The sequence below is a fragment of the Pelmatolapia mariae genome, linkage group LG2 (genome assembly GCF_036321145.2).
Source record: "Pelmatolapia mariae isolate MD_Pm_ZW linkage group LG2, Pm_UMD_F_2, whole genome shotgun sequence".
NCBI lineage: Eukaryota > Metazoa > Chordata > Actinopteri > Cichliformes > Cichlidae > Pelmatolapia > Pelmatolapia mariae.
Genome location: NC_086228.1, coordinates 30,919,974 through 30,940,363, shown reverse-complemented (window position 1 = coordinate 30,940,363; position 20,390 = coordinate 30,919,974). Strand labels below are relative to the sequence as shown.

Below are 20,390 nucleotides of genomic sequence, written 5' to 3'. Positions count from 1 at the left end.
CACTAATACTGTCTAATATGCAGATTTGGTTTTACTGTAAGTTTTGCAGCGTCATATGAGCACATGCACCTCAGCTCGTGAGTCTCATGCCAGCATATGGCACTGTTGGTCTGTTTCGTCGCGGATGTCCTGCTACAACAGCGAAGTTGTGGTTAAAAAACAAAACGTCAACAAACCAATGTGCAAATCCTTCCTCGCGTGCGTGTGTGCGTGTGCACGCGCGCGGAGGGGGGGGGGGGCTCCAGCCAGTCAGACGCCAGCGACTGGAGCTGGAGGAGCGCGAGGTTGTATTCGCGTGCAGTGAAGCAGGGGGACACTAAGGACCAGACCCGATGTGTGCGGTGACAACTGAGAGAGTCCAGGCAGTGAACTCGTTCACAGTTTTTAACGCCGGGAGAGCAAATCACTGATCGAAGCGACTGCCTACAGCGCACCGAGTTTCAAACCTCAGCACGGCACCGGAGCTTTCCTTAAGAAGGGCCCAGAAGTTCGCCGAGGGATGGATCGATACCGGGGGTATCACCGCAACTGCTGCTGACACTCCTTCAGGGAAGTTTGAGGTGTTTGGAAACTACCGTGTGACTCTGTGTCCGGTACCATGCTGACACTTACGCAGAGTATGTAAAGTTATTCTTTAAATCCTGCAACTCTAATGAGAGTCTGCTCCCCCGGCTGCTTTGCAAAGTGTAAATAAGTGGTTTTATAGAGCAGGAGTAGCGTGTGTGACTGCATATGGAAGTGTGATTGTGCTCCTAAAGAGCTGCTACTTTGTTCATGTGCTGTTCTCATTTTTATGTCCAGCAGTTGCACTCCAGCGTATCTGTGCTCAGTGTGTGTATCAGTGTGGGTTATTCACGGTGCTGCTATGCAGACTGACTGGAGCCACGCTCAGACAGTTCCACTGTAACCCCAATTCCGAGGCGAAGGCCTGGACTGCATTCACAGAAAGAAACCTTACAGCAGAGGATAAGTGCTCTGCACTTCTCCATCCAGAGGGACAACTTGTACTGAGCAGCAGATGTTACACAGCTTTATGTACTAACGTGGATTATTCAGGAGACTGCTACGAAGACAGAGTGGAGCCACAGAAAACCTGCTTGTAAAACTGAAGTAATGCACACGATTGTGCAGTTGTCCGTGCAATGAAATCGCATGTGTTGCACAGTTATAAGCTAATGGTGTATTCCTGAATGAAACACTGGGACCAAAAGTCTTTTTTGTGCAGTAGTGAAACACATTCTTCCAGGAGGTGAAGGTTCAGCTGATGCTCCTACACAGTGAAAGAACTGAAATGATTTACTGGACAATTTTTAAGATTTTGTAGTTAATGTACATTTCCAAATATCACAGTTTTTTGTGTTCAAATCCGATTTTACGTTATCTGTTTGTTACCCTAACTGTTGCAAAATGAAGAATCCCCTTCCTCTGAGTAATATGTGGACCAGACCTGATAACAAAGATCCACAGCAGGTCTCTGTGCCTAGCACTAACAAGAAGTTCAAGAGGAAGTCCCGCGAACCTAAAAGGTTTTTCAATGGCCCCGAGCCCGACAGGATGAAAACCTACACAGTTGACGTGACTGATGCAGACTGGGTAGACGACGCCCATATGGAGTCGCATAATATCCACAAGCTGGCTCCACTCAAGAGACACCTGATGATGTCACAAGAGCCGATGGCCAGTACCACAGGGATTCTGTCAGGATTAAAGGAAGACATGGCTGCAGCTCAGAGTGGTGGTGCCATAGATATGAGAATTGGCAATAATGTGCCTGTTGTTGCTTCCAAAGTTTCCCAGGTGCCCACCTCCTCATTCTCTAACCCAGAGATCTCCCACTGGCCCACCTCCATCTCCCAGCCTCTGTCCAGCAGACTAAAACTGGGCCTTCAATCGATATTCCCTCCTTCAACATCAACCTGCAACTCAGCCAGTCACCAGGTGTTTTCCTTAGAGGCGCCTCCAGGCCAGTCTGCCCCCAGAGTCTCACAGTCCTCCGAGTGTCACGAACATATGGATCCACAGGTCCCTTCGCATAAGGTGAATATGTACTTTCACATATAATCGTGTATAAAAGAATGTACACCCTCTTTAAATTCAAAGGTTTTAATTGCCAGTAAATAATAAACAGTCCTCTGGTCTTTAGCTGCTTTAAAACTATTTAAATACAGCCACGGATAAACCAAAGAGGTATTATTCATCTGACCAAAACATAAGCCAAAATACAGAAACAATGTGTGAACCACCAACTACAACCTTACCCAAGGACATTTGGCATGTAGGCTGGACTGAGTGTTGATCAGTAGATGACCTGCTCTACCTCCTGAGCTACAGCCAGCCCAACCCAGACCTCAGCTGAATTGAAATGCTGTGGTGGGACCTTGGGAGAGCTGTGCATAATGTTTGCAACCCTCAATGAACTGAAGCAACCTTGTAAAGAAGAGTAGAGGTATATATATATATATATATATGCTTCTGTATGTTGGCTCACTGTGTCACTGTGGACATAAATATTAAAAATTACCTCATTAATTGTCCAATCAACTGAAACTTGTTCATAAGAAATGTGGCCAATCAAGTCATTGACTGACTTCTCCACAGAGAGAATTCAGAGTTGCTTTAATTTGTTGTGAACATCATGTTCTTAGAGTTAAATTGTCAGACTTAAAAGCCATTTATGATTTCACAAAAATCCTCACCTTTTATAGATTAAGAGGACTCCTGGAATAATTTAATATATATTTAATTGATTGATAAGTAATCAAATAAAAGGAAAAAACGTCTGCATGTCAGTGTTTAAGATAGTCTGCAATCCAAAGGTTGCTACCAGAGTAAGTAGGAAATGCATCCTAGAGGGTAAGCTCAGTGATACAGTGGTAGTGTGCTAACTCCAGGCCTAACCCCATGGCCCGTGTTTCACCAGGAGTCTCTGAGGAAGCGGATTGGGTTGAGTCCTGATGGATCTGGGCATCTTCCAGAAGTCAAAGCCATCCAGCAGACCAGGAGGCTGCTAGCCAACGCCAGGGAGAGGACCCGTGTCCATACCATCAGTGCAGCATTCGAGGCTCTGAGGAAACAGGTCAGACTCACACTTTATAATGTCCCTCTATGTACAAATATATGTTTTATGATGGCTGGTTGACAGCCAGGTTCATCTTCTGAGAGACACATCATCTCCCTAAAAAGAAACATGAACAGAAGGTCCATGAACTCTAAAGGTGTCTCACCGACTCCTACGCTGAGAGGATGAAAACCTGGGTAGATGAGTGAATGTCTGTCCACCATCCTAAAGTTTTCCTCAGCCTTTGTTTGCACTTTGTCAAAGAGAAAAAGGTTTGAAACTATTGAGAATGCACTTTACTTAATTTTTCAGAGAGAATTAACGGATAAATCATGCAAAAGGTGTTAAGTAGTATCAGGTCTGTGATTTACAGCATTTATAAAACTGTACACCTAACCTTTACTTCCTTTTGATTATAATCTACATTTATCCACAAATCGTACTACACTACCAGTCAAAGGTTTGGACACACCTCTCTTTAATAGTTTTTGTTTATTTGTTTACATTGTAGATTCTCACTGAAGGCATCAACACTGTGAATGAACACATGTGGAATCATGCATTAAACCAAAAAGCTGTGAAATAACTCCAAACATGTTTTAGATTTCAGATTCTTCCTCATATCCAGCCTTTGCTTTGATTCCTGCTCACTCTTTCATTCTCTCCATGAGCTTCATGAGGTCGTCACCTGGAATGGTTTCCAACAGTCTGATGGAGTTCCCAGAGATGCTGAGTCAGTTTCATCATAGCACTTGATGGGCTGTTTCTCTTTACTTAGCTGATTGGTTCTTACCATAATATGAATTCTAACAGTTGTCAAACAGGGCTGTCAGCTGTGCACCAACCCGACTGCTGCACAACACACCTGATGGTCCCAACTCCACAGGTGAACCCTGACAGGCACACCTGTGAGGTGGCTGTATCATGAAGCTGGCTGAGAGAAGACTAAGCACTGTGGACAAAGCGAAGGGCGGCTCAAATATAAGACATATTTAGACTTATTTATGATTTTTTCTTTAGTTACATGATTCCATTTATCCTGCTTCATATCTTTGATGTCTTCAGTTTGTAAAGTAAAGCTTATCAGTGTATATCTCTGAATCTATTTCACAATATATTACAACACGTGATAGCAGTTGTTTCAGTGTTAGTGTAGCTGTGTAAAGGGGTAAACACCTTAACTACACTGCTTATCACTGTCCCTCTGGAGGCTCCACTCTCTGCTGCTGAAGAACCTGACCCACACATTGTGCGGTCATATATGGAGATTTATGAAGATCAAATTGATATTACTCACTTCCATTAATGCAGTCATGGTGAAAAGGTTTGGAAGTTTGAAATCATGGTTTCCTTAAACTTCAAAGACTTAATCAAAATGTAGTTTTGTCCTTGGTACCACCTGGTGAGCTAATACGTGATGTACTAACAACAGTAATAGAGTATAAGTCCATATGTTTCTCTTTGAAAACAGCACAACACTTTAGATAAACGAGAAGAGGCTAAAGCAGAATCATTTCCCTTCTCTTTTCCTTCCTCCAACCATGGACCGTGCTCTAGGTGCCGTGTTACTCGTACGGGCAGAAGCTCTCCAAGCTGGCGATACTACGTATAGCCTGCAATTACATCCTGTCTCTGGCTCAGCTCGCTGAGCTGGACTACAGTTCAGATCACAGCAGTGTGAGCTTCTCTCAGTGTGTTGAACAGTGCACACGGACCCTGCAGGCTGAGGGAAGGAGCAAGAAGAGGAAGGTGAGGTGGAACTCCTTTTCCATAAACATGCATTTACAGTTAACATGAACTTTTATCACACACGTTCTTGAATGATTGGGGCCCATCATATGTTAAAGATACCATAGTACCACATTATCCCAGAACAGCACATTGCAGGCTTAACTGTGCTTCCTGTAGTTTCCAAAAGTACGTGAACGTTTTGGAACAACTGTCATAAACTCACATTTTATTCACAGTACAATACAGAAAGCACGTGAAACGTGAGAAAATGTGCCAGTTTAAGAAAAGTGTTTGATGGAAAGTTTCTCAGAGAACGTTTGGAGATGTTGTTGAAGAGTGTTTGATTGCTGCTATGCGACATGAGCAGGACGTACACTGGAATGTTGTTTTCTCTCAGCTTACTGTAGAGAAGCATTAAGAAAGATAAAGCTGTGTAGAACAGTTTGATGCTGTGCTGTTGAACAGCTTCACTGTGTTTGTTTTAGGCTACATGGGAGCACACGTTGGTCTAAAACCTGTATCTACCTTTCAGCTTTGATGGTGCTTTTCCATCAGTGTCATAGATGAAGACTTAAACGAGGGCTGGGTCCTCCGTCTCCTCGTTCTGGCTGCAGAACAGTTTTAATGAGGTTTGGTCAAACGATGACAGCAGCCTTTCTGCATCATGTTCACATATCGCTCGTTTGCATGAGCGTTTGCTCCGTGTTCACAGAGATGTCCATGACAGAACGATGTCTACACCTGAGGATCATCCAGGACTGACTCTCAGCCTTATGTAACTTACCTGTTGCCAGTTAATCTGGTTAGCTGCTAAACGTTCCTCCAGCTGTTTCTTTGTCGCACCACTTACTTTGTTCCTCCCATTGCAGCTTTTGCACTGGTTCTTAGCATCTTTCTGCTCTGCCTGAGCACTCACGTGACTTTGTATAATGTGCCTCATTCACCTACTCAAGCTAGCACTTTTTCCTAAGTGCTTTCTATCTAACATTTACCCACATTTGTACTCTGATAGATGCAGAGCCACTGGGGTTAGTATTCTGCCCCAGGATATTTGGCATGCAGACTGGAACAGCAAGCTTCCAATTAGATGACACAGTCTACCTCCTGAGCTCCTGCCACCCCTTCTAAAACATGCTGCTTCCATCAAAGTGAGCTCATTTTTTAGGAAATAGTAAAATGTCTCAATTTAAACAGTTTATTTAACAGTTTTCTGTAAAATATGGGGTCATGAGATTTGCAAACCATTGCATTCTGTTTTTATATATGTTTGAGACAGCATCCCAACATTTAGAGAATTAGGTTGGTAGAAGTGTAGCTGTCAGGCTGCTGTGGACAGAGCTACCAGTGTGGACTCAGGAGACGACACCCACTCTGCTGACTGGCTAATGACTTTCCTTATTGATAAAGCCAATAGTTGGCAGTATAACTAATCATTCATGTGTTATGCTGCTATAGGCTTAGGCTGCAGAGGCTCTTCCAACGATTCTTTTCACCTGTTTTTACTCCTCAGGTGTTTTTACATCAGGGCTCCATGTCACTCAGTTCTGTCTCCCATAGTGTGTGTTTTGTATTCTCCATGGGGTCCAATATTTTTTACATTTCTTTATTCAGTTCTTCTTTCTTTGTGTTTTTTATACTTAAATTGCTTTTGTTTGGTTTGTGGTGGTCCGTGAGCAGACACAGTGTAAGAGGAATGGATTTTAGGGGATTTAATAAAAGTATTGCATGAACTATTTAAGGCTGCCAGACAGAACCAGCAGGCTACAGATATTTGTTTCAATACAAAACAACTCTGACAGTCCAAAAAAATACACATAAGCTTTTTAAGTGATATTTTTAAGACATGACATGTATGATGCTGAGAAACCAAATGGTAAATGGTCTGTATTTGTATAGCGCTTTACTTAGTCCCTATGGACCCCAAAGCGCTTCACACTACATTCAGTCATTCACCCATTCACACACTGGTGATGGCAGCTACATTGTAGCCACAGCTGCCCTGAGGCGCACTGACAGAGGCGAGGCTGCTGGACACTGGCGCCACCGGGCCCTCTGACCACCACCAGTAGGCAACGGGTGAAGTGTCTTGCCCAAGGACACAACGACCAAGACTGTCGGAGCCGGGGCTCGAACCGGCAACCTTCCGATTACAAGATGAACTGCCAACTCATGAGCCATTATTATCAGGAAGTCCTAAAAACTCCCTGAAGCTAAAAGGTCTTAAATAATCAGGCCCCATCTTATCTTAATGACCTTGTAGTACCACGTGGTTGTGGCTCAGGTGGTAGAGCAGATCAGCTACTGATTGGAAGGTTGGTGGTTCGATCCTTGGCTTCCCCAGTCTGCATGCCAAATATCCTTGGGCAAGATACTAACCCCGAGTTGCCCTCCGATGCGTTCATCAGAGTATGAATGTAGTTTACGTTGCACTTGAGTTTAGAAGTGCTTGTATGAGTGGGTGTGAATGGGTGAATGAGGCAGTTGTATAGAGCGCTTTGAGTACTCCGGGAGAGTAGAAAACCGCTATATAAGAATCAGTCCATATAAGAATCAGTCAGTCCATATCACCCTATTAGAGCACTTGGCTCTCACACTGCAGGCTTACTTGTTGTTCCTAGAGTATTTAAAAGTAGAATGGGAGGCAGAGCCTTCAGTTTTCAGGCCCCTCTTCTGTGGAACCAGCTTCCAGTTTGGATTCAGGAGACAGACACTATCTCTACTTTTAAGATTAGGCTTCAAACTTTCCTTTTTGCTAAAGCATATAGTTGGGGCTGGACCAGGCTGCTGGGGGCTTCCCAGAATGGGAACACACTCAGCGGATTTTCAGATCATCCACTGAGTGTGTGTTCCTCACCGTGTGTATACACCACTCTTCATTTAATTATTGGTTATTATTAATCTCTGTCTCTCTTCCACAGCATGTCTTTATCCTGTCTTCCTTCTCTCACCCCAACCAATCACAGCAGATGGCCCCGCCCCTCCCTGAGCCTGGTTCTGTCGGAGGTTTCTTCCTGTTAAAAGGGAGTTTTTCCTTCCCACTGTTGCCAAAGTGCTTGCTCACAGGGGGTCATATGATTGTTGGGGTTTCCTTTGTATTAGTGTAGGGTCTACCTTACAGTGTAAAGCGCCTTGAGGCAACTGTTGATGTGATTTGGCGCTGTGTAAATACATTTGAATTGAATTTCTCAAATTAAAGATAAAAGTCTGCACTTCCATCACATCTTAATTGTTTGATCCAAGTTTGACTGTGTTGGTGTACAGAGGACTTTAGTAGATGGTGTAAAATCTATATTACTGTGTATTCCTCCCCCTACTCCCAGCCGGTCGTGCCAGATGACTCCCCCTCCATCAGCCTGTTTCTTCCTGTTAAAAGGGAGGAAACCGCTGCTCATAGGGGGTCATCTGAGTTTGGGCATTTTCTCTGTTTTCTGTTATTTATTATTGGGTTCCAATATAAAGTGCCTCCAGGTAACTGTTGATGTGCTATATAAATAAAACCAAATTGGAAAAATGTATAAAAAGTGAAATAATCTTAGTCCTCATATAGTCCTGTGATCGGAGGAGTACAGTGGTTGATCTGGTTGTGACATTAGGTGCTCAGACATAATTAGCAAGAGAATAAAAAGTTTGAAACAGAAATATTTTAGAAGTAACTAAAAGCTACTTTGGCTGCTTCCTTTTCACAAGGCTTTGATTTGTCAGTGTTTTCACACCCTTCCTGAAACAAATCCAGAGGGCTGCTGTGTATTTATACAGTCAGGCCATAAGTGTTTGGACTTGGTCATTTTGCTTCTGTAGACCAACACAACTAAGTTTAAATCAAACAATCAAAATGTGTATAAAGTTCAGAAATTCACCTTTAATTCAAGACATTTAACAAAAGCATACTTTGTGTATTTTATATGCAGATATATTGAACCTTTGAACATATCTGATGAAGTATCAAACAAAAAGTAGGACAAAGATGGCGTCAAACTATTGAGCAACTGAAATCTACCCATCAAATATCTGCTTTCAAACGTTCTCCTTAACTCTCCAAAGCTCACAGAGCGGAGTTACAGGAAGAGCTGATGCTGAAATGTGCTGAATGTATCAATTCAAACACTCACGTTTTTAACCCTTCAAAATAAATGTGAACTTTGTATTTTGTGTGAAAGGTATTGCACTTTTTATTTACATGTTGCGTAGCGTTACACATTTGCAGGAGAAAGATTTTTGTTGAACCACAGAGTCGGTGTACTCTTACTTCTGCACTTCACACTAATCTAGTCACGTTGCTCTTTTAGATGTAAACGAGTTTAGAGCTTTTTCCCTGCTGGCTAGCTCTTTTGTGCTTTGTGTGTGTGTGTGTGTGTGTGTGTGTGTGTGTGTGTGTGTGTGTGTGTGGACATGTGTGTGTGTCTACATGTGCGTGTTCTGTAAACCCCAGACACCAGATGTTTAGAGTGAAGGGGAAGTAAAGCTGGCGCCATAAAGGGCAGAGGGCAGTGAGAAGGCACGCGAACTGAAACCACACACACACACACACACACACACACACACACACACACACACACACACACTTGGCACATTCCCCAGCAGTCTCTCTAACACATTCATGTACTCTGCCTCTCCGGGCCATCTGCTCCAACATACTTTGAAACAAGGAGGGGAAAAAACACAGTCATCATCAGCTTGTCAGACAGCAGCAGCTGGTGGAAAGACAGGGTAGGGGGTAGTGGTGTGTGTGTGTGTGTGTGTGTGTGTGTGTGTGTGTGTGCGCGCTTTTCTCAGAGCCTCTGAGTCTGTATACACATTTAGCAGGAAAAAAACCTTTTTGTTTCATTGGCTCTAAGGTCACACATACTCAGGACAAAGAAGACTGAACTGAACAAAAAACAGGTTTTAACTGCCGCTGTGCCATTTCATATCGTAAAAATATTAAATAAAAAGCTTTGTTTGTATGCAACAAAGAGCCTGCAGGTTCTGTTCATGCTATACTTTTGTTAAATCTCTTGAGTTAAAGCTGAAACTCTTCAGTCACATGCACGCATAAATATGTCATGTCAGCAGTCATGTCAATACTAAATATAAATTAAAGTTACAGCTAATCACGTAGTGGCAGCATCAGTGTGGAGGGCACAGCAGCTGTTTTGCTTCCATCCTGTAACTCTCACATTAACCAACACAACTAACACCAGGTTAGAGTCCGATATTATTCCGATATATCGACAGCCATAACGCGGTCGAAGAGTTTCAACATTCGTTGACCCTCTTGTCTGTTCTTTACTCATAAACTGTGAGAAGACTCGGGATGGGGACGTGGAGCTCTACTCACTGGGGGACGCTGCTGACCTCAGCTGAGGATGGAGTCGGGCAGTGAAAGGAACATTTTCAGCCTGGAGATGAGGGGCATGACTGTGGGTGAGGTCACTGCTTGGTGGCAGGGGCCCTGGAGTGGATAATTTACCTTAAGGCCCTGGATGTTGTGTGGCTGACTTGGATAGGAGGAACTATGCATCCTGGTCGCAGAGCACTGGACCAGCTCTTTATCCTCTCGAGGATATCGGATGAGGTTGTCCAACCAGTCTACATGTATTTTGTGGACCTAGGAGAAGGTATTTGACCACGTCCGTTGGGGGATCCAATGAGGAGTGCTTTGGAAGTATGGGGTGTCTGGCCTGTTATTAGGGGCCATTCAGCTGCTGAACAACTGCATTCCTGAGGCTGGCGTGGTTTGCAGGAAGGGCCTCGTCACCTTTGCCCAAGCAAACTTTGGGTCGCTGTGGCGAGGCTACAGTGGTATGACAACCGGGACAGACTGAGCGTCTCGGCCTCACTACCAAGCAGTAGCACCCAGTGGGGAAGCGTGGGGGAAAAGGGTCCGGGAGTCACCACCAACCCCCCAACCAAAGCTAAAGGAAAAGATCTCCTTTAGCCTGGGCCCAGTGGCAGCCCTCCGATGGTAGGCCAGTTTGCGGGTCACTCATCATACAGGACAGACCTAATAAACTGGAAACCATTAATGAACACTGGAAGAGTCCTCAGAGAGTGCATCCTCAACCCAAGCAACCGCTTCCAATGTTGAAGCCTCTGTAGCTGCACCATGCTGTATCTGTATCCATATATGAAAAACAGAGAGCACAAAACGTTACACATTCACTGAAGAGGCCACTTTGTACTACTGTGGGTGATACTGATTATATACACTACCATTAATCTTCTCTGGTGTGTTTAATTTTGCTGCATCACTTTGTTTCTGTTGCTGGGAGAATGTTTATAACAGCTTCATAAAATCACGATTAATAATTCTAATTATAAGGTTGTTATTTACTTTCTAACAAATAGTTTTGAGGAGACAGAAGTAAAATTAACAATATTTTCTCATTATATCAGTATTTATAAATATCGATAAGGGCATTTCTGGTATTTAATAGTGCTCTCAAGTGTCAGCTTAGCAGTAAACGGCCTGATGCAAAGATGAATAAAGGACCATGAGACAATCGGCACCTTTAGCTGTTGAGCTAAGTTTTGCTCCTTAAACATTATTATTGTCGTTACCAGTAAAAGCTGTGAGCAACAATGACACGGCCCTCACCTTGGTGACATTCCTGTGACCAGTAGGTGGCGATATATAGAATACCCAGTAATTATGTGTCATGTTTCTGTGTGGAACCAACAATGAAGGTTTCATGTAGACCGCATGATGTTTGTCACTTGGTGGCACTATGAGGGCGGCCTAATATTTACCAGACTCTCAGTGAGCATCAGATTTTACAGTGGTTGCTATATGCATGCGGTTTTTTGTTATAGCTGCATATCAGCCAACACAGTGGACGCCAGTCCTTCATCGCATCCTCTGCATACTATTAGCCACTCATGGGAAGGGTAGTTTGTTTTACTCAAAACCAAGATGGTGGACAGAAAGTCATAAATGCTGAAGGTCTGTGGAATATCTCGTAAATCCTCCTAAAGCAGGAGATCCTTGCTGGGAGAAAAAATCTGTGTCAGTGGATCTGAAGATGCTGAAGAAGCTGACGATGCTGAGGACATACTGCCAGACATATTCTAATACTTTTCAAAGCAAAATTGTTGAGTCTAGCTTCTATAATACACAACAAAACACAGTGATTATATGTTTGCGTGTTTCAGGTGTGAAATCACTCAGAAAAATTTCTGTATAGTGGATAATGTTTATCACCTACTGTTGATTGCATGTTGCCACTGGGTGGTACTATTAATGTGACATAATACTGGCACATGGATGTCCAGTCCATCTCAGAGTTGACATACTTGATGAAAGTGTAAACATGACGACATCAGAGATGTGAGGGCATGAAACCTGTAACAGGGATAGATGCATCAAAACATGTCAAAGTATTGGCTAATTAAAATATTAACGAAACGTCCAGAACTCCTGCAAGTTTCCATATTTAATCATATTTACAAAAATACAACCAGGGACCTTTAATGGCACCCTGGTGACTTTTCATGGAAACGTCACGACAGCGGGGTCACCGGGTCAGACTTTGGAGGTCTGCAAGTGGGTTCAAGTAATTCTTAGGAAAAAAACCAAGTTATTAAAAACCAGCAGTAAAGAAATCAAACCATCGGAGAGCATTAAAACCATGAGGTATTTATGACAGTTAAGCAGGCAAGGAATATGCATTATATAAGAGGTCACAAAGCAACAATGAGGCGGTGAAGTTGTCATTTCTAAATTGGATGCAAGGATTATTTGTTACATCTCGAGCATCACCAGGCTGTGCAAATAAATGTGCATATTCCTGGTAAATTCCTGTATAACAGGAAAATAGTATTTTGTATTCATATTGCCACTGTTAAGTGTTTACGTGTTTTGGAACCCTGAAAACATATTACTGAATCTTCACGGCATGTCTTTGGTCTGAATCCCACTTCCACAAATTAAGCTGGGATTTCCTCGAGGTCCCAACATCCCTCATCAACGTTCAAACAGTGCTATGCAGCAAATAAGTGAGGTACGAGTACATGTTGGTATGTTGGTTGGCTGTAGCTCACGTGGTAGAGCAGGTCAGCTACTGACTGGAAGGTTGTGGGTTTGATCCAGGCTCCCGTCCATCCATCTTCTTCCGCTTATCCGCAGCCGGGTCGTGGGGGCAGCAGCCCAAGCAGAGAAGCGCAGACTTCCCTCTCCCCAGCCACCTCCTCCAGCTTATCTGGGGGAACACCAAGGCATTCCCAGGCCAGCCAAGAGATATAATCTCTCCAGCGTGTCCTGGGTCTGCCCCGGGGCCTCCTCCTGGTGGGACATGCCCGGAACACCTCACCCAGGAGGCATCCTTGTCAGATCCCTGAACCACCTCAACTGGTTTGGGCTCCCACTAATCTGCATGCCAAATATCCTTGGGCAAGATACTACCCCCCAGTTGCTCTCCGATGCATCCATCGTGAATGTTAGCTAAACAGCACTGAAGTATAGAAGAAAGTGCCGGTGTGATTGGGTGAATGTGGCATGTTGTATAGAGCGCTTTGAGTACTCCAGGAGAGTAGAAAAGTGCAGAGCCATCAGTCCAGTTACCATGTAAATACTAATACATTTAAATTCTTCTGTGACAGTTTACTTAAACAATGATTCTCAGCTACTTTTCACTCTGAGTATTAAAAGGTCATTTTGTTGCTACATGAAAAATAATAACACTGCCCAGCTGATGGCAGATGGCCCCGCCCCTCCCTGAGCCTGGTTCTGCCGGAGGTTTCTTCCAAAGTGCTTCTCATAGGGGGTCGTATGATTGTTGAGTTTTTCTCTGCATGTATTATTGTAGGGTCTACCTTACAGTATAGAGGTGACTGTTGTTATGAGTTGGCGCTGTATAAATAATATTGGATTGAAGATTATCTTCTCGTCTTATCTTCCATTCACAGTCACTTTTTGTCATGCATTGGTTTAAACCTAAATGAACGCTTTCCTCATCACATGCTTCCTCATGCAGCACACACAATAAATGCATTCCTTTATTAACTGAAATGATTTTATTTTGGCAGGTTGGAAGAATGCCTGAGGATGTATGATGTTTTGAGACTACTGCTACCAGAATCACCTCTTCTCACTGCATGATCACACAGCCAGCCTCAGGCCACACTCTACTGTTGCACTGTGTAGAATGAAAAAAGCATGAAACAGTAGCATTTACTGTAAAAACAAACAGGCTCATGTCATTCAGATTCAATTTAGATTTCCTGAGAAATAGCTGATAATGTTTCCTGGTGGACAGAGGGATGATCAGGATGGCAACTAAGAATTAATAATAGATAGTAGTGTTTACAAATATGTGAACAATGATCATTCTAACTTTGCTTAATTTACCCGACATGGCAGTTACCTAAATATTTAACCAATAATATGACAATGTTTACATAAATCTAGGGTTTTTTGCTACCCTCTGTTCTGTATATCAATTTAAGCAACATTACTAAACATCTTGATTTCTTGTATGAATTCAACATTAAATGTGAACGATGCTAAAACTAAGGTACAAATCCTAAGGTGAGAGAAAGTATGAATGAATGGCCAGACAGATTTGGAATTAAAATAAATACCTTCAATAAATAAATGATATATTCCAACCCCACTGAAGTGTTCTTACATTCATTTGTCTGTCCCATATTCTGTCACAGCTTCTCCTCTTTGGTTTTTATCTGTAGTGTTGGCAGCCGGTGCTATCCTAAAGAACCACTTCAGTTTATATGGTTTATATAGTGAATAAGAGTGATAGAGCACTTAACAAGAGAAAGGGTTAAGAACAAATTCAAGAATACACCGGCCCGCTGTGAACGTCTTCTGTGCCCCACACAAACCTTATAAAACACGACACTAACATCTGAGTCAATCTTTTTGTTTTCATGGACTCTGTGATTTTTCACTTTCACTCTGTCAGGAACAGGTGTGCAACATAAATAGTTCTGAATAAAAAACAATCAGATAAATGAAGACGCCTTCTTCTGTAAATAATATCTTTGTCCATGTGCAAATGTGGATGGTAGCTCGTCCATAGTCAGAAGCTCCGCAGCCCATCAGGGTCCACACACGGAGGTCGCTGTCAAAAGCTTGAATTGTACCTTTCTACAAATCTGGGCCGGGGTAATGGTGAGTTCCCAGTCAGAAATCTTTTATACAAACATGCAGAAAACATTTATTAATGGTGTCTGTCATCTGTTGTATTATTTTTCTCAAATACATTTGAAAAACAAAGTCAGGTGATCACGGTGAGGGTTTCACTGTATACAAACTGAGTGATCATGAACACACAACTGAACTAAACTTGTGTTATATGCAGTGTAGCTTTAGCTCAGTGTCGGGCCTCAGATATGCAAATACTTAATGAAAGACTGGCACTGACTGGATGTGTGACCCGTTTCCAGGCATCGGTTAATCCACTGCAGGCAGCAGGTTTTATCCATGTCTGCGAGGTTTCCTTCCATATCAGTACATTTATTATTTACACCCATTTTCAATATTTGGTATTCATACAAACATTTAAAATATAAACCAAGTTGAGTTAAACTTTATTAAACTGTAAATTCATACATTCGCTCCACATCACAGTAATCAGAATTTTGCCCTTACATGATAAATGTCACAACATGTTCCATTTAAAACTTTTCATGTTTACTTATTTCATATTTGTTGCTACGCTGCATAAGAAAAGATGCAGAAAGGGCCCTTCATGAGAAGATTTGGTGCTGTAACAACATATAAATATGAAATAAATGATACTTCATAGAATTGTTTTTATTTCGTTTCCATAAAAGCAGAAATAGAACACGACCACATCCAGTCCAGGTGCCGCTCTGGTTGGAGGATGTTGAGCAGAAACCCTTGGTCAACATTCGAAACATTAAAAGTCAGTGTGGGGGGAGATGTGTGCCCGTCATCGGACTGCGCACACATCCAGAATACAGAACTTGGCTCTACAAGTAGGGCAGGGAACCCTGCTGGACAACCACGTCTCCGGTGTCTGCTCATCTAGACGGCTGGCGAACCATCGACCCAGACACAACAGACACCACATGGGTCTGCAGTGACACTGCTGGCAGTCTGAATCGTCATCATCGGTCTCTGTAACGGACAGGAATCACACAGGCGTAGTTACACGAGCACATATGAACCCACCCAAAAAACGATCAGCGTAGTTTTACCTGCTTCGTGGCAAAGCGTGACCAGTTTGGCGTTTGCTGGAACCTGCATGCAGCCGATACAGGGCTCTAACTCCTGTGTACGCACACAGCACATGCTTCTGACTCATCTCATCTCAGCACTGGACACAATTTGATGAATGCAGCAATGTGTACCTGTCCGTGGGGGAGGGCGTACGGCTGATTGAGGTCCACCTGAGCCTTGAACGTTTCCAAAAAGAGTTCACTGAGCGTTTGATGGATCACCACATTAGGAGAGTTTCTGATGGGAGCCTGGAGCTTCTCCCGGAGCTCTGCGTACTCCGTAGAGTTGAGCCTGGAACGAGTGGGAAAGACGATTTGATTTCTCTTTGTTTTGACACGAGATGTGCCGTTTTGTCGAGACAACACATACTTGATATTGAATGGTGTGACAGCAGGGTTAATGCTGTCAACTCTCAGGGTCAGGATCTCTGTGGGCGAGGCTGAATCCGGACTCAGGTGGTGCTGTGTGGACTCTGTCACTGTGACGTGGCAATCGCTCTGCAGGGCCATGTAAATGTGATACGTGGTCACCTAGAAGCAGACAAAGAGGGTCAGACCTGCACAGATGTGCAGATGTGCCTGAGCAGACAAAGTCTAGCTGCAGCTCATGTGCACAAGTCAGCAGTTGGATTCTTGTTGAAATGCAGCGAAGTTACCAAGTCCCTGTTCTATAAATAAATAACATTAAAAAAACTAAACATATTAAGATGCAGGATAACAGAAAACCAGTGAAGATGCTCTAAAAATATTTATGTACCAAAATTATTACGATAAAAGCTCAGAATGGATTTGTATAGTTGGTCAGTTAATCATCACAATGATCAGTGCAGTGTTACACATGGAAGCCCACGGCCGTCTCTCTGTTTCCTTCTAGCTCAGGTCTGGGTTTGTTTGTTTGCCATGCACAGAATCACCTTTCCATGGTCAGACCGCAAGTGCGACAGTGTTACTGCGACAACGTTACTGCGACAACGTTACTGCGACAGCGTTACTGCGACAGCGTTACTGCGACAGCGTTACTGCGACAGCGTTACTGCGATGTTACTGCGACAGCGTTACTGCGATGTTATTGCGACAGCGTTACTGCGACAGCGTTACTGCGACAGCGTTACTGCGACAGCATTACTGCGATGTTACTGCGACAGCGTTACTGCGATGTTATTGCGACAGCGTTACTGCGACAGCGTTACTGCGATGTTATTGCGACAGCGTTACTGCGACGGCGTTACTGCGACGGCGTTACTGCGATGTTACTGCGACGTTACTGCGACAGCGTTACTGCGACGTTACTGCGACAGCGTTACTGCGACAGCGTTACTGCGACAGCGTTACTGCGACAGCGTTACTGCGATGTTACTGCGACAGCGTTACTGCGATGTTACTGCGATGTTACTGCGACAGCGTTACTGCGATGTTACTGTGACAGCGTTACTGCGACGATGTTACTGCGACGCGTTACTGCGATGTTACTGCGACAGCATTACTGCGATGTTACTGCGACAGCGTTACTGCGATGTTACTGCGACAGCGTTACTGCGATGTTACTGCGACAGCGTTACTGCGATGTTACTGCGACAGCGTTACTGCGACAGCGTTACTGCGACAGCGTTACTGCGACGATGTTACTGCGATGTTACTGCGACAGCGTTACTGCGACAGCGTTACTGCGACAGCGTGCAACCAATCTGCAATTTTCCCGTCTCTGAAATGGTTGCCTTGGAGACGAAGAGGGCAGGGAAACAATGGCAATAATAAATATCATCAGTTTTCAACTGAACGGGGTCAAGGTTCCTTCTAGTCCGTCTGTGATGACGGTTCCTAACTGTGACGGATCTCAACCACAGACTTTCTAAAAGCAGAAACAAACAGATGCTTTGTTTCATTTATGATCAACAGTCTATCAGAAGCAGCCATTTACACCTTTCTCTCTGACAATAACGAGAAGAGGCTGAAAAAAAAAAGATGTTTATATGGGTCATTTTTCTGATAGGACTTTCTGTGGACTGTTGTCCTGACAACTGAGACTCGTAGGAAAGCACAGGATCAGGATTTCTCGGAGTTTCTCTGCAGTGCGTGAAACTAGAGTTGTGCAGTTATAATGCCTTGCTATGAGGGCATCGCTAAAGAAAAGCTATACGCATATTTATTAATACTCACCTTTAACACCCAGGTGTCAGTGACGATGACTCTAGCTCCCGGTGCTCCTGTAGCAAACTTATCTATGTGTCTGAACTCGGTGTTGATGCTGACTGCCACAGAGCCCCAGCTGGAGAAAGGGGGCTGCACATGGGCCTGCAGCACCTTACTGATTGGATGATTGTGCCAGCGACGCCGGGACCAGTAGAAGACAATTATCCAACTGACCAACTGGAGGCAGAGAGACAGAAGGAGAAACGCTCTCCAGTTGTCACTAACCTGGAGAAACAACAACACAAGAGATCGGTGATCACTGCTTCAGATTCAGGATCAAGAGAGTTTGAATGATTTTACATTTGACCACTAAAACTAAACAAAAGACAACAACAACAAAATGATTCCAACATTTTTGCTTATTGGCTCTTGTGTTCTGGTTATTTCTACAGATTACATCGTGGAAAACAGACTTCTTTTTTCAATTCATCAAATGTGCTATTCTGCAATCAAAGCCATTTCCTGCATAAATTCAAACGTTTCTACCCCACAGAGTCATGAAATCCTCGTGGAAATTTGATGCCTGATAAGGTTTTCTTCAAATACAGCTATAGCAGCTGGACCCAGAGACGGGGAAGCTGCACCAGGAACGAGTCGGCTAAAAGGCTGTAAGCATAAGCAGTCCTTTAACAGTGTGCACGTGTGGGTCCTTCATGTCACAGCCCACCGCAGCTTACTCTGATCAACAAGGCAAAAATCATACACACAATCAGTGGAAAAGGCACCGTTTGTCACGCACAGTTACATCACTTTCACCCAAGCGGTGTAGCAGAGTGTGGGCATGTGTTACAGTAAAAGAGATGGATGATGATGACAACAGCACAGCTCGTAACCACGAGAGGAGCCGTTTCTTCTGTTTGGAAGAGTTTTGGTTTAAATAAATAACAGAGACATGCTCTGCTGCCATTTGCTGGTCAGCCTGCTTCTCTGTCAGACTTTCACCAGCATCATTACAGTGAGGTAACATGGATAAAGCAGAATGTGTACTGCGAATGCTAACGATCCATTTTCTGACTTTGCTTAAAAACAGTGGTGAACATTACATCTAACCTGAAAGGATAAACGTTAATGACCGACTCCAAAGCCCTGTGTGGTGTGTTTTTACTTAACTGATGCATTTTGTTTTTTTGATAATGTTTTATATAAGCTGGTGTAAACTCATAGTAAGGCCTGTTCTCCAGGATCTACATCAACATAAATGTGTTTCCTTAAGTACACAACAGAGGGTGTGGCCCTGTGCAGGCTGTGGTCAGTGAGCACCAGCCAACCCACCTGGTAAATGTTAACCAGGTTTTTTTCTGGAGCAGCGACACACATTCCCATGTAGTAACCTGCAGAGAGAAGACACAATATAGCATCAGACAAACACACGAACCCTGCTCCATGTTTATCAGTTACACAAACATCACCGTGGCTGCTGCTGTGGCGCGCAGGGCCCCTTCATGGGAGCAACAAACCAAGACCAGGTCAGACCACACCGTGACTGTGTCCTCTGCTCGGGTGTCTCGTATAGAAAATCCGTGTCTACTGCCAAGCACTGATTTAAAAGCTCAAAATCAAAGTGTTATCGCTCCCACGGGTGTGTCCTCCATCATTACTGGCCTGTGCGTGGATTTAAAATACAAATTATTCACTTATTTAAACTGTTCTAATCTTTTTTTAATGCCTCTTATTTTTCTTCTTTTTTTTACCCATGGTTCCAAAATGTTACAATGGTATGGTGACACCCACTGTGTGTGTGACGTGTTAACCAAAGACGTGGATTGCGGGGAACAGAGTGTTCTTCTACCTGTGTGAAAGTGACGAGTTTACCTAAAGGCAGCGCGGAGTGAACCAGAATGGTGATGCTGGTCCTTCTAACGTGATACTGGATGAAGCCCACGTCCTCGCTGCCCAGCCACGACGAAAACAGATTCTGGATGGTGAGGCCGGCCGAGCGGAACTCATTGGGTGTGAACACGAAACAGAAGGAGAGGACGATGTAGGCCAAAGTAAACGACAACTCTGGGCTCTCCATACTACTGCCAAGGTCCGAGTTTATTTACGGTGCCTCACTTCCTCATACGTTTTCTTCTTCGTCGTCTTTTCTTTTCTTCGACGCTTTTTAAAAATACCGTTTTCAAACACCGAGTTGAGCCATTACCGCCCCCTACCGGCTTTAAGGAGAGGAACCGAAAGTCTGGTCTGCCTTTCACACATATGCACTTCAGTGACTTTGCAGCGATAACAGCTT

General features: G+C 43.8%; 2 protein-coding genes across 5 annotated transcripts; one reads left to right on the top strand and one right to left on the bottom strand.

Annotated features, from left to right (window-relative positions):
* Nucleotides 1-256: 256 nt before the first annotated feature.
* On the top strand, nt 257-14,394 carry atoh8 (atonal bHLH transcription factor 8). 3 transcript variants are annotated; one of them, XM_063498532.1, is made up of 5 exons: nt 257-617; nt 805-2,037; nt 2,921-3,076; nt 4,616-4,807; nt 13,793-14,394. In XM_063498532.1, exons 2-5 carry the CDS (start codon nt 1,408-1,410, stop codon nt 13,817-13,819), a joined length of 1,005 nt encoding a protein of 334 aa, XP_063354602.1. In that variant the 5' UTR covers nt 257-617; nt 805-1,407; the 3' UTR covers nt 13,820-14,394. The 3 variants fall into 3 exon arrangements, with proteins under 3 accessions (XP_063354602.1, XP_063354595.1, XP_063354587.1); XM_063498525.1 differs by having other exon boundaries at nt 802-2,037; XM_063498517.1 differs by having other exon boundaries at nt 257-2,037.
* A 563-nt stretch (nt 14,395-14,957) lies between these two features.
* tmem129 (transmembrane protein 129, E3 ubiquitin protein ligase) lies at nt 14,958-20,232 on the bottom strand. 2 transcript variants are annotated; one of them, XM_063487474.1, is made up of 7 exons: nt 19,970-20,232; nt 19,430-19,488; nt 18,125-18,382; nt 16,338-16,498; nt 16,100-16,259; nt 15,947-16,019; nt 14,958-15,866 (listed from the first exon to the last, which is right to left on the bottom strand). In XM_063487474.1, the coding sequence occupies exons 1-7, from the start codon at nt 20,172-20,174 to the stop codon at nt 15,679-15,681; spliced, it is 1,104 nt and encodes a 367-aa protein (XP_063343544.1). In that variant the 5' UTR covers nt 20,175-20,232; the 3' UTR covers nt 14,958-15,678. The 2 variants fall into 2 exon arrangements, with proteins under 2 accessions (XP_063343544.1, XP_063343538.1); XM_063487468.1 differs by having other exon boundaries at nt 16,100-16,498.
* Nucleotides 20,233-20,390: the final 158 nt, after the last annotated feature.

Coding starts and splice junctions, on each gene's coding strand:
- atoh8 (XM_063498532.1), top strand. CDS start 1,408: ATGAAGAATCCCCTTCCTCTGAGTAATATGTGGACCAGACCTGATAAC. Junction 2,038..2,920: donor CACAGGTCCCTTCGCATAAG/GTGAATATGTAC, acceptor GTGTTTCACCAG/GAGTCTCTGAGGAAGCGGAT. Junction 3,077..4,615: donor TCGAGGCTCTGAGGAAACAG/GTCAGACTCACA, acceptor ACCGTGCTCTAG/GTGCCGTGTTACTCGTACGG.
- tmem129 (XM_063487468.1), bottom strand. CDS start 20,174: ATGGAGAGCCCAGAGTTGTCGTTTACTTTGGCCTACATCGTCCTCTCC. Junction 19,489..19,969: donor TCACTCCGCGCTGCCTTTAG/GTAAACTCGTCA, acceptor TTCTCTCTGCAG/GTTACTACATGGGAATGTGT. Junction 16,020..16,099: donor ACGCCCTCCCCCACGGACAG/GTACACATTGCT, acceptor GTGCGTACACAG/GAGTTAGAGCCCTGTATCGG.